This window comes from Elgaria multicarinata, chromosome 9 (assembly GCF_023053635.1).
Source record: "Elgaria multicarinata webbii isolate HBS135686 ecotype San Diego chromosome 9, rElgMul1.1.pri, whole genome shotgun sequence".
NCBI classification, from domain to species: domain Eukaryota; kingdom Metazoa; phylum Chordata; class Lepidosauria; order Squamata; family Anguidae; genus Elgaria; species Elgaria multicarinata.
The window spans coordinates 77,562,488-77,581,933 of record NC_086179.1 but is presented as its reverse complement, the minus strand read 5'-3'; the positions used below and the strand labels follow the sequence as shown (position 1 = coordinate 77,581,933).

At 40.2% G+C, this 19,446-nt stretch overlaps 1 protein-coding gene across 2 annotated transcripts in view; it reads left to right on the top strand.

Moving 5' to 3' along the window:
• Positions 1-19,446, top strand: part of GRAMD4 (GRAM domain containing 4) — a 97,054-nt gene that overhangs the window by 63,277 nt on the left and 14,331 nt on the right. For both annotated transcript variants that reach the window (XM_063134113.1, XM_063134114.1), the window contains exons 6-14: positions 1,896-2,028; positions 3,527-3,552; positions 6,453-6,544; positions 7,089-7,180; positions 9,079-9,127; positions 11,233-11,304; positions 14,707-14,750; positions 14,955-15,064; positions 18,931-19,085. In XM_063134113.1, the coding sequence (XP_062990183.1) occupies positions 1,896-2,028; positions 3,527-3,552; positions 6,453-6,544; positions 7,089-7,180; positions 9,079-9,127; positions 11,233-11,304; positions 14,707-14,750; positions 14,955-15,064; positions 18,931-19,085 (773 nt within the window). The remainder of the gene's footprint in view (positions 1-1,895; positions 2,029-3,526; positions 3,553-6,452; positions 6,545-7,088; positions 7,181-9,078; positions 9,128-11,232; positions 11,305-14,706; positions 14,751-14,954; positions 15,065-18,930; positions 19,086-19,446) is intronic.

Genomic DNA, 19,446 nt, shown 5'->3' with positions numbered 1-19,446 from the left:
TTTTACCTGAGGTAAATAAACTGTCAGACCTTGCTTTGACCTATCAGTTGTGGGCATTTCATTTTTGTTTGCTACTTTGTTTTTGTCTGGGTAGGGCTTGGCCAAGGCAGAGTGAAGGAGAAACAGCAATATTGGATAGAAGAAAAGACAAAATTGTCTAGTGCACAGATTCCATTCCTGTGTTCACATACATAATCTCACAAACTGTCATGGGTACTATTCATAACAAGGCAGATCCTGAATGGGAATGTTTTAAAGTAGCCTATAGATGTATGAGGATAATGGGAGTTGTAGTCCAACACATCTGGAGAGCACCAGTTTGGGAAGGACTGTTTTGTAGACATTCTCTCTATAGTTTAGTTTTAGCTTAGTTTATTGCATTAACAACCAGTCCTTTGCAAAACAGTTTCCTATCCGTAAAAATAAAATATATATGACTAAAATACACCTACTAGTTACATCCAAGAAAACAAAAATTTAATTTAAAAAATTTAAAATTCAAAACTTAAAACCATAGCATTTCAGCCTGACTTGCTTTTAGAAAATATAATTAATCTGGTGGTTTGAATTAAAAGCTATAGGTAAAAAAGACAAAAGCATCTAAAATATACAATATAACAAAAAGATGCAAGAATGAAACTGTAAAAATGCTTATGAAATATACTTATGAAATATACATCAATAGGAAACTTGATTCAAATCTGCCATTTCTCTTGCTGATTTAAATCATCACTCTGCTAGTAGGGCCTTTCCCCCAAGAACTAGCAAACAAAGTAACTTTTTACTTGACCAGAAAATCACCTTGTCTGTCAAGGTGATTTCCCATAGCATGGGAAATGGCATTATATTTTCTGATAAAATCTTGGATATTTCCTATGTGGAACTAAGATGTCCATTCTGGGATGGCCACAAGGAGGAGATGGCTCTCTTTATTGACTGACAGTAGAAAGTTGCTTAGAAATAGGTCCTGCAAGTTATCCTTGTGAAACAGGGAAATGGATGCTATGCTTTGGGGAAATATTTATGGGAGTACTACATCTCATTAGTTACATATGAGGCACACTTCAAAGCTGCTTAAAATTCATGCAATTATGGGGATTGCTCCTCTGGCTCCCTTTAAAGTCCCCCACCCCCATATGAGCCATAGCGCAAAGCTATTTCAATTATAAGCTTGTGATATTTTGTGTGAACTTCACTCTCTTTGTATCTGACCTGGCCTCCATTTTGGTTTTTCCTGTTTTTCAAAGCTGTGGCTTCTCAAGAACGTTGCCACGGCCTCTTTAGCGAAGACCTTTTCCCTCTCTGCTCTGTTCACTAAAATCAAATTTGAAAGTATTAAAAAAGATAGATTGAGTCTGAAACTCTTCTAAGGTGGCTTGATGTGACAGTGGTGGAAATCTTCTTTGGGGCTCTTTATCAGCTATTGGGCTTGTACTGTAAGGCAGCTTTCCCCAGCCTGGTGCCTTCCAGATGTTTTGGACTTCAACTCCCATCATGCTTAGCCAGCATGCTTATGGCCAGGAATTCTTGCCCTCCAAATGTTTTGGCCTATGTCATGGCTGGGGAAGGTGCCTCTGCTGTTGGCTACAATGCTGATACATCATTAAAGACTACCCACAGTATAGTACAACCAATCTTCAAACTAGTTAGACTGGTAAGTAGACTATGCGTGTCAATGCATTCAAGCATGGGTGGGACCACTTTCCCATACGAGATCTTGTGACCAGGCCTTTTGTTCAGCCTCCTGACTGTTGTATCACTGTATTGCCTGTAAATGCCAATTCTGTTGTCTTTGGAAGACTTCTGTTTGTGCTTTAGAATAATTGCTTGCAGAGTTGCTGTTTTAAACTGATTGTTCAGATGTAATTATAAATGTGATGTGTTTTGATCACTAGATAAACGCAGCCATATGGTGTGTTCAAGAGTTCAGAAGTGGGTTTATGACAAATTTGGGGAATACATTGAAGACTTCAGATTTCAGCCAGAAGAAAACACAGTAGAAACAGAAGAACCACTTAGTGCTAGAAGGTAAATCATACTAGAAGATCTATTTTATTATTTAAATAATACTAAATGCTAAAAGCATTGTGGCAATAAGTAACAATCAGTAAAGTGTTAATAAAGACTTATCTAAGATGTTTCAATTATGCCAGCTTCTCTGAATGAAATAATTGAGAAGTATGGAATAAGACTAAACATTTTGTAAACCGCCCAGAGAGCTTCAGCTATGGGGCGGTATATAATGCAATAAATAAACAAACAAATAAATAAATAAATAATAAAGGTTTGCAATAGGATAGAAGTAATAGCACTAGAAATGCTAATCACTAGGCTGAAAATCTAAACTACAATTTATTTATATCATATTTATATTAACTGCTGAACTTTCCAACTAAGATTATAGTGCCTGAATTTGCTTTCCTTTTCCCCCTCCTCCTCCTCCCTCCCAATCCCCTTTCCTTTTGTGTCATGTCTTTTAGATTGTAAGCCTGTGGGCAGGGACTGTCAAGAAATACTTTTGTAAGCCGCCATGAGAGCCTTTTTTGGCTGAATGGCGGCATAAAAATACTTAAATAAATAAATAAATAAATATTATTCTTGGCAGCATGAAGCCAGTCCTATGTATGTCCTACAATGGGATTTATTCTTAGGCAGCAGAGGTTAGTGGCTCCGATGTCAGTGGGGTGGTGAATATGCTCCGGGTTTCATTCAGAACCAGTCAGAGCTCTAAAGGAGCTAAACAAGGAGTGAAGTACCTAGGATAGCAGCTTTTGAGTTCTTACTGAAACCCGGAGCGGATTCACCACCCTACTGATATCGGAGCCAACAGCCGCCACTGTTCTTACGTAACTACATAGGATTGCAGCTTCCAGGGGAGATATTCCCAGGCTTCCTCCCTGGCTACATTTAAATGTGCCTTAAAGACCTGCATGTTTCAGTCACCTTTTAATTGATGCTGTCTATATTCCATATTTTACGTGTTCAACTGTTGCAGATATTTTTATTTATTTGTGTTTTAATGGTATTTTAATGCTGTTGTGTTTGTTTATTTATTGATGATATATTTATTTATTTATCTATTTATTTATGATACTTAGCCTAATAAAATCTCTAAACAGTTTACATATGAAGTACTAAAAACCATAGTTAATAAATATATAATGCAAATAAAAATAAACAGCTATAGCTTATGAAAAAAAATAAAACAAAATAGTCAAACACAGCATCATGATGCTCAGTTACAAGCCAGGGAACGCTTGTATAAACAAATAAGTTGTCAAAGGGCATTTAAAACACAATTTCATTCTTTCATATATGTATGTACACACACTACATATATACATAATATTTTCATTTTGTAAATTCTTGAGAAGATATTATTCTTTATCTTTGAAGCTAGTATACAATATTTTAAATAAATAAAAATCATTTTAGAATCACGTTTCTATCAGATATACCAATAGGAAGCAGAAATGTATTCATCCTTTAAAGAGTCATATCACATTTCGTGCTATTTATTTTCCAGGCTTACAGAAAATATGAGAAGATTAAGTAAGTATCTTGGAAATGTTTATGTAACATTAATGGTGTTTATATAGTTAATATATAATATGCAAACAGGGTTGAATGGCATTTAAGTAGATCTTGTAGCAATATAATATGTACAATTTTATTACTTTACTGTCACGAACACATAATATGGAATGAGTTTCCGAGATAAAATCTGCTTTTAGCATCACTATGGAAATCTAATATACACAAAGCATGCAATGACAACCTTGAGAATGCATAATTAACTCTTTCATAGACCCTGTTCAACAACATGCTAAGCCATGGTGGTTAAGCATTTTGAGCTAAATGTAATGGCTTAGCATGTCATGTGAACCATGACTTAGCGTGTCAAGTGAACCTTTCCTAACCATGGTGGCTATAGAACCATGGTTTAAACATTCACTAACCATTTGCTGCATAAGGGTTAGCAGCCTAATCATGGCTTAGCATGTTGTGTGAACAGGCCCATACAGATAATTTTGTACTATATGAATTATCAAGATTAGTTTAAAATAATTCTCCAACAGATCCCCAAAAACTTACCATTCCCCACAAGTAGCTTATTGTTGTGCTATGTTGAATAGAGAGAGAAGCTTGAGTTCTCTTTAATGTATTCATCTGAAAATTGGAATTATAATCACACTGCATGATCTTGGGCTATAAACCATAGTTTATCCTGGCTTGTAAGTGGTGATTAAATCAGAGTTTCACAGGACATTGTAGTTTAACAAATGACAATAGAAGTGCTAAAGCCGCAGTGTGTGAACATGTTCACACATGCAAAATACCACAGACAAAAGCCTTATCTCGCCAACATGACACTGTTTTCAGTGGAAGCACTTTGCAAGTTCTTCTGCTGGTTACTGAGTGATAAGTCAAGTGGCGCAAATGAATGTGTGAATCAGCTCTTAGTTCCCCGAATTCCAAGACGTCATGTGCAGCAATGCCTAAATAGGGAGTGTAGGAAAGAGTGTGTCATAGGCGTGTGGAACCTCCTTCATCCTCAGGGCCAAATTCAATTTGAGAGAAGCTCTCAGAGGCCACATTCCAGTGGCAGGAGGGATGAAAGGCAAAAGGATTGGAGACAACATAGCAGCAGTTAAGCCTTGTAAAGGTGGAGGGTGGGGGATGTGCAAAAGCCAGGAAACCACTAAATGATCAGTGGACAGGGAAATGGGGTGCTAATGTGGTGTAGTAGTTAGAGTGTTGTGCTAGGACTCAGGGTATTCAGGTTCTAGTCCCCACGTAGCCATGAAGCTCACTGTGTGGGGAAAAAAGGTGGGATATAAATGTAGTAGTTGTAGTAATACACAATACAGCTGCAGAAATAATTCACCAACAACTGGCCATCAAATTCAACTTCATCAAACAACCTACACCATACTTATACATACTCACCTAAAACTATCTTGGAAAATGCAGACCATAAATTATACTGGGACAGAACAATTCGCACCGACAAGGCAATACCTTGCAATCGACCAGACATAACAGTTATAGACAAAAACTGTTGTAGAAAAGGAAGAGGAAAAGGTCACAATTATTCCATTAATCACATCAGTCGCCGGCATCACATCAAAAAGCTACACAGAAAACTTTCAGAAACTGGGATTACCAAAATATATCCACACCAACATACATAAAGCAGTCATACTTAAAACATGTTCACTAGTCAGGAAATTTCTGAATCTGTAAAAGATAGTATGACCTGGCAAAGCCCATCTTGTCTGTCTAGAAAAAATGCCACCAGTGAGAAAAGAGAGATGATGATGATAATAGTGAGGGGTTAGGGGAAGAGGGTGTTGCCTCCTGGGGAACTCTAAAGGGGTGGATTGGAACTCCAGGAAGGCTAGATTTGACCCACGAGCCTAATGTTGAACACCCTGGCATATAATAACACTACACATATGGTCAATATGTGGTGATTATCGTAATAATAATAATAATAATAATAATAATAATAATAATTTGTTACCCGCCTCTCCCTCTGGATCGAAGCAGAGTACAACACAAATGCAAACGCTAAAATACATATAATTGATTAAAACATTTAGAACTAATACATTAAAAGCAGCACATTATTAAAAGGCATCTTAAAATTCAGCTGGGTAGGCCTTCCGGAAGAGATCAGTCTTTATTGCTTTCTTAAAATCTGGAAGACTGTTAAGTTGAATCTCTCCCGGCAGGCCATTCCATAATCTGGGAGTGGCAGAAGAAAAGGTCCTCTGGGTAATAGTTGTCAGCCTTGTTTTTGTTGACTGGAGTAAATTCTCCCCAGAGGACCTGAGTGTTCGGGGCGGATTGTATGGGAGAAGGCGATCCCGTAGGTAGCCTGGACCCAAACAATGTAGGGCTTTAAAGGTAATAACCAACACTTTATACTTCGCCTGGAAACTAATTGGCAGCCAGTGAAGAGATTTTAAAAGTGGTGTAATGTGGTCAACTCTAGGTGTACCGGTGACCAGCCTGGCTGCCATATTTTGAACTAGTTGAAGTTTCCGGACTAGGCACAAAGGCAGCCCTTTGTAGAGTGCATTGCAGAAGTCGAGCCTCGAAGTTACCAGCACATGCACTACCATCTTTAGGTCTTCCGACTCTAGGAAGGGGCGCAGCTGGCGTATCAGCTGAAGCTGATAGTAGGCACTCCTGGCCGTCTCATCTATCTGGGCTGCCATTTGGAGCGACGGATCCAAAAGCAATCCCAAGCTGCAAACCCAGTCTTTCAATGATTTTGATAATGTCACTTCTGCATATAAATCCAATGGAAGAGATCTTGAAATGTTTAGGCTTTAAGTCTTAGTGGGCACGTGTATTTTCCTTTCCAATTTAATAGTTGTGTTACATCCCTTAAAGTGCTGCTAAATGCTTAAAGCTGTATATTTATTTTTCTTTCTACCTAGAGAGAGGTGCCAAACCCGTGACAAACTTTGTGAAGAATCTTTCTGCCTTATCAGACTGGTTTTCTATCTACACTTCTGCAATTGCCTTTATTGTAAGTTGCCCTTCCTCAATCAAATGAACTAACGTGCAGTATGATTTGTGTTCAGTGTAGAAGAAAGCATCACTGAAACTGTTCACAATTCTAATATTAAAGTTGGCTGTTAGTCTTTTTACTGAAGTAGAGGTGGGGTGTGTATGTGGAGGGGCTAAATGCAGATGCTGCCATTAGACTCTCACAGAATTTCAGGCTTAGGAATAATTTACAAATTATTGCAGGGTCAAAGGCTGGGAACAAGCAGGCCTCTTGCTTAATTTGTTTGTGCAATGTTACACATTCCACTATTTGCAAAATGTTTACCAACTTTTTAAAGACCTGCTGCTTAATATATGTTTACTGTCCTGGCTTATGCATAACATCTACTGTAGCTTGCAAGTTTATTAACAAGTTCTCAACATTATTCAAAGTAACATGGTACAGAGGAGAGTGAAGTGATTATCCATCATTGCTAATGAACTGGAAGATTGTTTTCAGCATGGATATTGCATTTAAATATTATTATTCACTTTATAATGTTTACTTCTTCTTTTATCTGTAGATCTACATGAATGCTGTATGGCATGGCTGGGCCATTCCTATGTTCTTATTTTTAGCAATTCTGAGGTTATCCCTAAATTACCTCATAGCCAGGTAACCATTCTGCGTTATGTTCTGCTTTATGCTTTCTTGAGGTTTTAGTTTGTAACTTGCTTTCTTATGTTTCTTACTTTAAATATTGGAACAGTTATTTATATTGTTTTGTCTTAAATAAAAATTTCATTCCCCCTCTCCCTATTAAGATGGTTAGTTATTTACTTGGTGGTTTTTTTTTTAAAAAAAAATCAATTAAAAACCCCAGTTTGGATTATCTAAAAGGCATTTTGCTATCCATTTTATTTATTTATTTGGATTATTTATCTTTCCACCTAACAGCAGGCCTCTATGGCTGCCGCCGCAAAGTAGGATATACATATTTAAGGGCTTTGAGGGACAGGATCGTGATGTGAAAGGATCTGAGATGCAGAACCTCGAGCCCTCCCTCGCTTCCTCTGGCCTCACTCCTTTTCCCTGACCACCAGTTGTTTGGTTGTCTCTCGGTTTTGGTGCAGTTTTTCACCACATTCTAAAAGATTGAGATACCTCTCCTAATTACTGGCAGCCACAGCTTTAAGCTAAAAAACATTGTTGTTGTTGTTTTATATTTTGGCCTTTGGCACCAGCTACCACTGGAATACAGCCTCCAAGAGCTTCTCTAAAATGGAATACAACCCTCAGGCTGAAGGTAGTTCAACATCCCTGCCTTGAATATAATTACTGCCACCATAGCTGTTCAAACTGCTGCTCTTTGAAAGGCAGAGGAGCCCTCCCTCTGCCAGAAGTGTGCTGCTTAATAACGAGGCTGAGATAGTGTCAGGGCCTGGAGGCCTGGGGCATCTTTTCACTTGGACTACTGGGTGGACTGCTGCTCCTGGCTCTTCCCAGTGGCTGGAGGGACATTGATGTGAAATTCCCATTCCCCAGCCTTTAGAAGTCACCGCTGCTGCTGCTCTTGCCATTTTGAATGGGAAGCATAAGGCACAAGGCAATAAAGCGTCATTTTGCTGCTGCCTTTGATCCAGTATATCTGATTTTATGTCTAGTTTAACTGAGGATGTTATAATTGGAGTGCCCTGTACAGTCGTCCTCATGATAAACATTTTGCAAGATCCTTGCAAATGAAAAGCCATTTCATTTCTGATCCTCTTTATTACATTTGAGGGTTCACATTCTTCTTGTATTGAGAAGGGGGCACTTATATTCAAACCTTCTTTCACACATACTAGGAAGATGAAATTCAGCACAAATGTTGCACACCACATTAGGCCGTAATGTTAAATTAATACAGTTAGGAGAACTTTATAACGACCTTTGACACTTCGACAACAAAAATCCACCAAAGAACAATGATCTGGGATTGATGGTGGTTGGGGTTAATGATGCAATAATTGCCTGGCAGCAGTGTCCCGCCTCTTCCACTTGTGCTTGTGCAATACCTTTTCTGTGTTGAACACATAAAGGGGACTCAAGTTTCATTTGTTTGCAGGAAAGCTTCCACTTAGTGCCATTTACTTGATCACATGCGCTACAATGATGATCCCTAATTAGAAAGACAAATGCAGTAATCTGCACGGAATGAGTATTATATTTGTAGAAACATTTTTGTAATGCCACAATTATTGCTTCTTGTCAAAGAAAAGAAAGACTGAGTATATGCTGTAAAGACGTTCTTAATTACGCTTTTGTGTATTTAATGAAGTGTTTGCTCGGATAATTACAAACAGACACATTCTTTTCTTGCGATCTATGGCAATCTTTTGACTATTCCGGACTGTAGGATTCTGTAGGATGATATTGAAACTGCGGCTGGATTATGGGGAGGTATTAAAATAGATATGGAAAAGTGTTGTCTGCTAGCCACACGAGTTACTTTTTAAAGCTTTTATTTTATTGTTATGGAGCCATGTGGAAAAGACTATTTCTGTTTAATGAAAAATGTTGTTTATGTTTAGAGGTTGGAGAATACAGTGGAGTATTGTGCCTGAAGTTTCTGAGCCTATTGTAAGTCCAGATAATTTTGATGTAATTGTGGAAATGTTTTATATGAAAATGTATTTTCTTTTTAAATGTGCATTTTGGTAACTTGTGCTTTTCTCTCTCATTATTATAATCAACTTAGTCAGCTTTTTATGACAGAGTAAATGTTAAAGGTATTTTTTTGTGTCATTCCTAAACTCCCTTTTATGCTTGTGTTTTAAAATCCAAATATTGCAAATTGTGGAAGGTATCAGAAATCAGCCTTAAATCCTTTTTTTAATATCTTCTTTACTCTAAAAGTCTAAATTCATACTCAGGCCCTTTCTACACCTAAGGATTATCCCAGGAAAATGGAGGGATCGTCCCTGCCTGCTCCTGGGATCCTCTGTGTGTCATTTGGATGCACAGGAATGATCCTGGGACGATCCTGGGGGAAAAAAGGCAGGTGTAGAAATGGCCTCAGTGTCCTGGTTTGGATTTAACTATAACCCAGGGATGGGTCTCATGTAGTCCCTACCACTCCCTGGTGTGGCCACCACACTGACAAAATTCATGGAAAAAATGGTGCTATGGAGTGGTTAAATAAAATGTAAAATTTAACTTGAGAATGAACTAAATTTGATCTTTTTACCACTACATTTCTTTTACTGCAGCCCACAGACCCCTCCACCACTAACTTGCTTTTAACCATGGTTAGTGTTCTGGTCATGGGCATTGGGCTTCCCTGCACTCCCTTCTCCTCTGGACTGGTTGTGAACAGGAATTTGGAAGCTTTTGCTTTGGTCTCCAAATAACTGAAATATTGTCCCAGCCAGGTCGATATGTTTGTGTAAGATTGACGAATACAGGTCTAAAATAAAATTCTGAGTTCTCACCATCACCCCTAAGCAAATTGTTCTGTTTAAATTTAAGGCATTTATTTAATTATTTTATTACATTTTTATCCTACCCTTCCAGGGAGCTTAGAGTGATGTGCACGGTTTGGTGCATTTAAAGTCACTTTTATTTATTTATTTATTTATTTATTACATTTATATATCGCCCCACAGCCGAAGCTCTCTGGGCGGTATACAACAGTTAAAAACACTTATATCCCACCCTTCAGTGTGTACCCTCTCAGAATGGCTTGCATTAAAATAACAAGATCGATAGCCATTTAAAATATGGTGAAACAATTTAATATGATTGAAACAGCAGAGCAGAGCAATAAACATTTCACATCTCAGCAGAAATGAAAATGGGAGCATGATCAAAAAGCCTGGGTAAATAAGAGGTTCTTTGCTGATGCTGAAGAGATACCAGAGTAGGTGCCTCTCTAGGGTCCAGGCAGGGTACCACAACCAGGAAGGCAGTCCCTCCTGTTACCATCAACCTCACCTCCAAAGCAGGGATGGGCAACACACAGCTGCCATGTGGCCCTCACTGCCCCTGATTCAGATCTCTGTTGACCCAAAATTCATGGTAGTGCTGAAAACATTGCTACCACCAAAAGTGAGTGGCAAACCACTAAGGAAGCCTAAATCTTCCTTGTTTTCAGTAAAGATTTTCAAACACTGTGGTGAGATGTATTCCATATGGCCAGATTTGTTCTATATCTAGCAGCAGTATTTTGGACCACTAGCTGTTTTTGGGTCATCATCAAAGGCAGTTTCATGTAGAACACATTGCAATAATCTAATATTCTGATAGTCTATAGTTCCCATTACCTCCATTTTTATTCCTGAAATAACCCTGTGAGGTAGGTTAGGCAGAGAGAGGCTGACCTGCCCAAGCAGGCAAGCTTCATGCCTGAGTAGGGATTTGAATCTTTGGGCTCGGATGCAGTCTCTCTGGTGCAGTCAGGAAGGGATTGGGAGCTTTTGCTTCCATTTTAATGAACAACAGTTTAGTGTTATGTCCAAATCTCAACAATTTGTGATTTGTTTAATTATGATTTATTGAATCAAGCCACCTTCAAACCTTGGTTTATGAAGCTGGCTTGTTTCTACAAATCATAGTTAAGATTAACCATAGTCTGAATGCAGCAAGTTCATAGAAGAAAGTGTTTTTCCTTGACTGTCCTTAAATGTGAAGGAAATGTCTAATCCGAAAACTCAAGTTCTAATGGCAAACACTTGATTTTGTTTCAGGAACCTCCAAAGGAAGACCTAACAGTGTCGGAAAAGTTCCAGCTTGTTTTGGATGTGGCACAAAAAGCACAGGTATAATATCCCTGGCATCTCTAGTTAGGGGATTGCAGGTAGGAATTATGAGAGTGATCTTTGCTGGAAAGCTGCTCTCCATGAGAGTCTATAGTACAGGGCGAGATGGACAAATGATCCAACTCAGTTAAAGGCAGCTTCATATAAATCATACAAATGCTTCCCCCATCATTGGAGAGGTAACATAATGTGCCAATGTAGGATTGGCATTGAGAAGGCGGTCAGAAGCTTCCATTTTAGATTGTTATCAGCAAATTAGTGTATCATCTGAACCCTAAACCGTGGTTGATCGTTTTAAGTATGGTTAGTGAAAACAAGTGAACATCATAAACTGGTTTAAAGTTGGCTTATTTCCGCTATCCATAGTTAAAATCATACACAGTTTATATAGGTTTGAATGTTATGGAAAGCTGGGGCTAATAACATTTTAAAAAACAGGAAAAAGAGCTTTTAAATTCCTCCTAATGGCCGCGTCAGAGTGGAAGTGTGTGAGCCCCAAAGGAGGCTAGGCTCATTCTTGTAGCACTAAACTATAGTTTAGGGTTATGTCCAAACCAGCCCAGTTCTTAAACCTGTCTCTTATTAACCTTGGCAGGAGCCCGTTCTGAAGCTGACAATTTATTAAAACAAGACTCATGTCTCTTCTGGTTTTAACCATGCCCTAATGCAGAGGTTGGCAATGTGTGGCCCTCCAGAGGTTTTAGCCTACAACCCCCATGCTCCCTAGCCAGCATAGCCAGTGCTGTGGGATGATGGGAGTTGTAAGCCAAAACACCTGGAGGGCTACAAGTTGCCCATCCCTGCCCTGATGAAACCATCAAGATCCAGTAGAAAGCAGGTTGTGTGAGGTTAGCACTTCATGTTGCTGGGGTGGGTGGTAGGGGGCAGGCATTGGTTGGACTGGCTTTTCTTTTTTTGAATAAAACATGAAGCTGTGGGACTGGTCTTGTAAACGCAGGCTGCCTTCTTTCCCAGACCAGCATATTGACAGCAACAGCTCTCTTACTAACCCTCCTTTACGTTTTCTTGTCTCCTGTACATATGATGGAGATAACCCCTGGTTTATTTGATGGGACCGAGGAGCTCTTGTTCCCTCCCAGAAGTTAGTTTAAGGCGTACTATTTATTCAACATACCTATTACACTTACATTCCACACTTATATATGGTTTTTCTGTGATCTGTCCCCCATCCAAGCAGCTGAGAGCTAAACCGGTTTGAATTTCAAAAGTACACCTGTAACTCTGGAGGAGACTCCAGATCATTCTGCAGTAGGTGGCCACTCTAGACTCAGTTACAGCCTCCAGACTCAGACTCCAGACTGCTCCATTTGAAAGTGTTGTACTAGACTCCAGACTTAAAAACAAAAACCTGGGGGATTTAGGCAGGGGACGCATCCAGACTGTTCCCTAAGGCCTTTGACTTGCAAATGCATGACTGACTGGCTTATGGCATCCTCTGACACAGCTCTGGGTTTAGGAATGAGCTGAGAGAAATGACTGGAGTGAATATATTAGTTTTGAGGCCCCAGAATTGTTCTTTGTGGGCCATATTTGCCTGCACCAAAGTTTACGTGCAATAAAAGAGGCACCACAGAGGACCATCCCTTTTGGTAGGTTCTTTAGTGAGATGCTTGGCCTCATCTCTCCCTCTCTCTCTCTCTATGTGTGTGTGTATTTATTTATTACACTTCTATACTGCCCAATAGCTAAAGCTATTTGGGTGATTCACAAAACAAGACATAAAACCATAAAATATATTAGCACAATAAAGCATAGTATAAAAACAACGTTTAAAGCAAGAGAAAAATCCAAACTAAAAAAACAGCAGCAGTGCAAGGATCTTAAGAACATGAGAAGACCCATACTGGATCAGACCAAGGTCCATCTAGTTCAGTACTCTGTTCACATAGTGGTCAACCAGCTGTCAATGAGAAACCAATAAATAGGATATGAGTGCAATAGCAACCTCCCCCTCCGTGTTCCCCAGCTGACAATGGAGATAGCATCTAGCCATCAGCACTAGTAGCCATTGATAGCCTTCTCCTCCAGTAATTTGTGCAGTCCCCTTTTATAGCCACCCAAATTGATGGCCATCACAACATCTTGTGGTAGCAAATTCTGTGTGAAGGAGTACTTCTTTTATTTGTCCTGAATCTCCCACCAATCAGCTTTTTGCGGTGATCCGGGTTCTAGTATTATAAGGGAGGGAAAAAAGGTCCCCTTATTCACTTTCTCCAGCCTTTTCTAAGCTAAACAATCCTAGGGGTTGCAACCTTTCCGCATAGTGGAGTTACTCCAGCCCCTTGATAATTTCAGTTGCACTTTTCCCAACTTGCAATATGCTTTTCTAGGTGCAATGACCAGAACTGCACACAGTATTGCAAGTGAAGTTGCACCATAGATTTTTATAACGGTCGTATAATATTAGCAGTTTTATTTCCAATTCCTTTCCTAATTATACCCAACTTGGAATTTGCCTTTTTCACAGCAGCTGCACACTGGGTTGACATTTTCATCGAGCTGTCCACCACAACCTCAAGATCTCTTCCTTGGTCAGTTCCCGCTATCTCAAGTCCCAACAGCATATACGTGACGTTGGGATTTTTTGCCCCAACATGCTTCACTTCACTCTTACGTTGAACCATTTTCCATCTTAAAATACGCTTAACATACGCTGAAAGACTACAATTAAAAGTATTGCACCTGACACTGAAAAGATTACAACGTCGGCTCCAGGCAAGCCTGTCTGGGAAGGGCCTTGCACTATTAAAAAGGATTTCTCAGCCACTATCACCTGTCACCAAATAAATTAATATCTGAGCTGAGATTTTGAATCCAGATTTTCTGGTCTTCACACTCACATTGAAGAGCGTTAATTTGGTCCATGTGAAGAGTCAATTCTAAATTAATCTTGTTGCCATATGCTTCAATATTTACTTCTCTTTAGTAATGTAGGCCTGTATAGTTTGAATATTCATCCTCCTACATTCGTCTGTGCATGATAATTTTCTCCAAAACGATGCTGGTTGCTGAAGTGTTGGAGGGAAGTTTTCTACAATTTTTTTAAACTTTGAGCCTGGAACAAAAAAATTAAACCATCCAAGAATGTTTAGCGATCTTGCCCTTTAGGTGAGCAAGGTCATAAATTGCAAGGTATAGGAGTAGAAGTGTAATTGTCTGAATGTTGCGATTTTAAAAGTGCGATATCCATGATTGGTATAAAGATTCTCCTTCTCCTTTGCAACGGCCAAGCTTGAGGCAGAATTGAAAATACGTGATGATTTTAAGTGATGGTTTTATGCAGAACAAACAAGAACCCATCAGGGGTTCAGTGTAAATTACATTGAGGCAACATATATATTCTAAGTTATATTCACTTTCTTTCTGTCTTTCAATTTACAGAACTTGTTTGGCAAAATGTCAGACATATTGGAAAAAATTAAAAAGTAAGTTGGTTTATATTTATATATATACATACATATTTCTCTTCCTAATACAGCATCATTTTATCCAGCTTGGATTGTATGTGAATTTTTCTGAACCTCCCAGAGAGCTTTGGCTATTGGGCAGTATAGAAATGCAATAAATAAATGAGAATTAAATGCTGTAATATATCTAACTTGTTTCTGTTCTTTTTCTTTCTTTAACAGCTTGTTTATGTGGGTCCAGCCTGAAGTTACGCAAAAGCTGTATATTGCTTTATGGGCGGCTTTTATTGCATCCTGCTGTATTCCATACAGGATCGTTGGGCTTTCAATGGGTAAAGCTGTTATGATTTCATGTAACACATTTCTTAAAGTTTAGAGTTCCATATCTTGCTTGACAAGGAACTGTCTTTCTCTGGTGAACAATTGGGCTTGCTTCAAACAATAGGCACAATGATAGGCCAGTGATACGGAAGATGGGTGAAACTTTAAGCATGCTGGAGAGGAGGCCTAAAGAAGGGAGGCTACTCTGCACACATCGGTTTGATCCATGGTTTAGAATCTGGTGTGATCAGGGGTGAGGAGGGGAGAAGGAGCCCATGTGCAGAGGGCAGACTCTATTCTTCAAATCTCTCCCACCCCACCCGTGGCGATGAAACGGTGGAGACAGTGTGTGTGTGGCCTTGCTGTCTCCTTCCACATGGTGAGGGTTGTATGGAGAGAAGTTGTTCTACTCCGTAACGATTGCATGTGTGAAACGGCCATCACAGCTCGGACGCTACTGCTGGAGCATTCATCTTCCCACACATCCCTTCAAACGCAATAAATTTCAGTTAGAGTTGTAAGCTGCTGAATGATATATTCAGGGTATGGCTAGACGAGGGGGGTGGAGGGGGATCATCTCACGATTTTATGATCGCGAGATCGTCCTCCTCGTCTACGTGCGGTGCGCGACGTCCCAGGAGGAAGAGGACGTCGCGCCTACCATTCTGGATTTTTTTTATCGGAAAAGAACGCAGGAGTGCTCCATCGAAAAGGTAAGTTTTTTAAAAAAAATTTGCTCACCCCACCTCCGATGGGCACAGAGCTCCTGAGGAGCTCCGGGTCCTGGCTCCTTGGGGTTACTCGCGAGGAGCTGGGACAAAACCGTGATGGTGGGCTACACGTCCCGTGGTCTCAGGATCATCCCTAGACTGCGGGGAAAATTGGAAATAAACGGTAGGGCGATATCCTGGGGCAAGGGAGGGATTGTCCCTCCCTGCTCCCGGGATGCCCTGTGCTCATGTGGACACACAGGGACAATCCCAGGACGATCCCCAGGATATTGCCCCGTCTAGACATGCCCTCAGGCATACATCTTTAAAGGCTAAAATGCATGTAGGCCACATAGGATCCAAGGGGCTGCACAGGGATGCATAAGGGTATTCACATTCACTCTTGAGGTTTTCCAGGTTGCTTTTCCCAACCACAGTCCTTATGTGGAATCAAAAGACTACTCTCAAAAACGTCCCTGGTTTGGAAGAGCCCTATTGGGCAGCATACGGCATTCAGGAACCCAGCTGCCTATATGGAAGTTCACTTGAGACAGGCTTTTGGAATCCATTTTTTAAAACTGGAATAACATTGCCAGATGCCTGCATTTCCAGAATTTCCCTCCGTTGATTCTGTTAGCAAACCACTGAGTTTCCCTTAGTTTGGATCTTTCCTGTTCTAAATTTGTGGAACACACTTCATCATTCCGTATCTTTCTTGAAACTTAAGTGCTGCCAACGTGGGCATGTCTAGACCTACCGGGTGTAGAGGGACGGAGGGGGGAGGATCTAGCAATATGGTGATCGCGAGATCTCCCCCTCTGTCTACACGCGACACGCGACGTCCAGGAAGGAAGAGGATGTTGCACCCACTATTTTGTTTTGGTTTTTTAAATAGAGAAAGAGCACAGGAGCGCTCCTATGAAAATGTAAGGTTTTTTTTTAAAAAAAACGCTCCCCCCACCCAGCTCCCGGCTCTTCGCGGTTACTTGCAAGGAGCCGGGACAAACTGCAATGCCCAGCCACATGTCCTGCAGTCTTGGAACCGCGGGAAAAACCAGAATTAAATTGTAGGGCCACATCCCTGGGAAATGGAGGGATCATCCCTCCCTGCCCCCGGGATCCCCTGTGCGTCATGTACACACACAGGGATGATCCCAGGGCGATCCCCGGGATATCGCCCCGTCTAGCCATGGCCCCTGAATGGTCATTTCTGTGTTTCCACATGAAATGGCTGAGATGTTTCTTACAAAATTATATAGGTAAATTCCAAAATCCATACACAAAATCGATACCTTTATAAGGCCAACCGAAATGTCACACGATAGTATGCGGATTTTTGAGTTCTCCAGAACTCTTCATCAGGCTAGATGGTAAATCAAGCAAGGGGAGGGGTGAGGGACAAAAAAGGCTGGTTGATAGTAAAGCAACCCTCCTTGCTTTGTTTACCATCTATCCTGATGAAAAGGTCTGGAAAAAGGTGGACACTATTTATTTTGTGACACTTTTCTTGGCCTAATAAAGGTATTGCCCTAATACAGATTTTGGAATTTTTCTTATAGCCATCACGTTTACCTTTGCTTATTGTTTAATTATTAATAATAATTGATGATTGGTATTAAAGATACAGATGCAGACATTGTAGCCTCTCTGGAAAAAGAATTCAGTGAGTGTAGTTGGGTATATATTGCAGTCTGTGGTGAAATTGTTTAGTTGCAAAGATAAATTTCAATCTAAAGAAGTACTGGAATATAGGCAAATTAAAATTTGTAGACAATTTCTGAAAACTGACAATTGAAGGTTGCTTGTTGAAGAATAAAGTGTGTATTTCTACAAGAGCATACATACATTTAACTTAGTGTAATAAACCATCAAATGTATGCAAAATGCACTAATTTGGAATCCTATATAGTTCCAACCATATAGGATGTCAATTCCTCTCCTTTCCCACTGCTCCAGTCTCCAGTTAATGATTTGATGTTGAAGCAGCAGGTTTGGATTCTGGAAACCTGGTATCAGCAGGGTTTGCTAGTACTTTAGCTATTTGGCATTTTCATGGATGTTTCATTGATATAATCCCAGAAATGTTTTCAGATGGGAACGTTTTCTGAAATGTGAGCCAGTGAATAAAGAACCATAAAACCTGATGGCCAGACTGCCTGCCTACCTCAGAGTTCGATTGTAGGCTAGATTCTGGGAACCGGGCCCACTGCCAAGCAGCTGCAGAACAGTGACTTAAAGGAGCCAGTATTGGAGAAAAAAACTAGCTGGGAGGAGGAGCTTAATCCATCACCTGTCTGGTGCTTTCCCCTACAGCCCCTTCCAGCCAGCTTTTCTCTCACCTGGGATTCCAAGATGTTTACCACATCCTGGGGAAAAACAGCATTGGAGAGAAGGTGGCAAGGGAAAAGCAGTGACCCAGCTTGCATGATTACAACACTCCACTGTGGCTTGTTTCAGCCATGGTGGGTTAGGGTGTGTGCTGATGGCCATTTTCAATGGCTGTTTTACGGTTGTGGGTGGTTTAATAGCCATGCCAACAACCCACCCTCACTGGGTTCAGACAATACAAGAAGCCACGGTGACCACCTGCTGCAGATTGAATATTCAAAATGGCCACTGGCATGTGCCGCAACCCACCATGGCTTAAATAAGTCATGGTGGGCTGTGGTGATCATGGGAATTGGCTCTCTGTGTGCTTTTTTCTCCAAGTTGTGTTCAGTCTACTGCTTTGCAGCTGTTTGGCAGCCTGGCCTGTGTCTGCTGCTGAACACAAAAGCCAGTGCGATGTGTAGTGATTAGAATGTTCAGCTAGGACTTGGGAGACCCAGGTTCTAATCCCCACTTGGCCATGAAGCTCACTGGATGACCTTGGGCAGTCAGCCCAACCTACCTCACAAGGTTGTTGCAAGGATAAAATGGAGGGGGAAGGATCATGAATGCTGCCTTGGGCTCCTTGGAGGAAAGACGGGATAAAAATATAATAAATTAATGAATAAATAAATGCAACGTATAATTCTGGCCTTGGTGTGAGGATAAATCTGTTTCAAATAGTAAAGCAACTTGGGGAACTGATAAATATGTCAGTACTAATTTTAGATGTACAACAGCACAATTCCAGTTAAACTGACATTTTGCTGATACCAATTTTTGCCTTTTTGATTATGTAGGACTTTATGCAGGAATCAAATTTTTTCTTATCGATTTTGTCTTCAAACGATGCCCAAGGCTACGAGCGAAGTACGATACTCCTTATATCATATGGTTAAACTTGCCCACAGATCCTCAGCTCAAAGAGAGGGCTAATGCTACAGTATCAAGACGGGTAAATAGCATTTCTTTATTTTTGTAACACAACTCAAGCAATATCCATGTGGTTTCAGTGACTAGAGCACATAGAGGGAGGGCTAGTTATTAAGGTTTTGGATTCAGAGTACACATTCCTGCAAGACCTGATGGTTTAATACCTACCCCCACACACACCAAAAATAACCCTCCCACAAATGTAGATATCTGGTGTTCATAAAGTAATTGGTTATGTTGCAAACTAGGAGGCTGTTCAAGGTTTTTCCTGGAACTTGGAATGTGTTTGTAGTTTTTAGAAATTATTATAATTGAAAGTACTTTTCTTTGGAAGAGTTAATAAGCATGTTAAACTCTATATGTTATTTATCCAATTATAAATT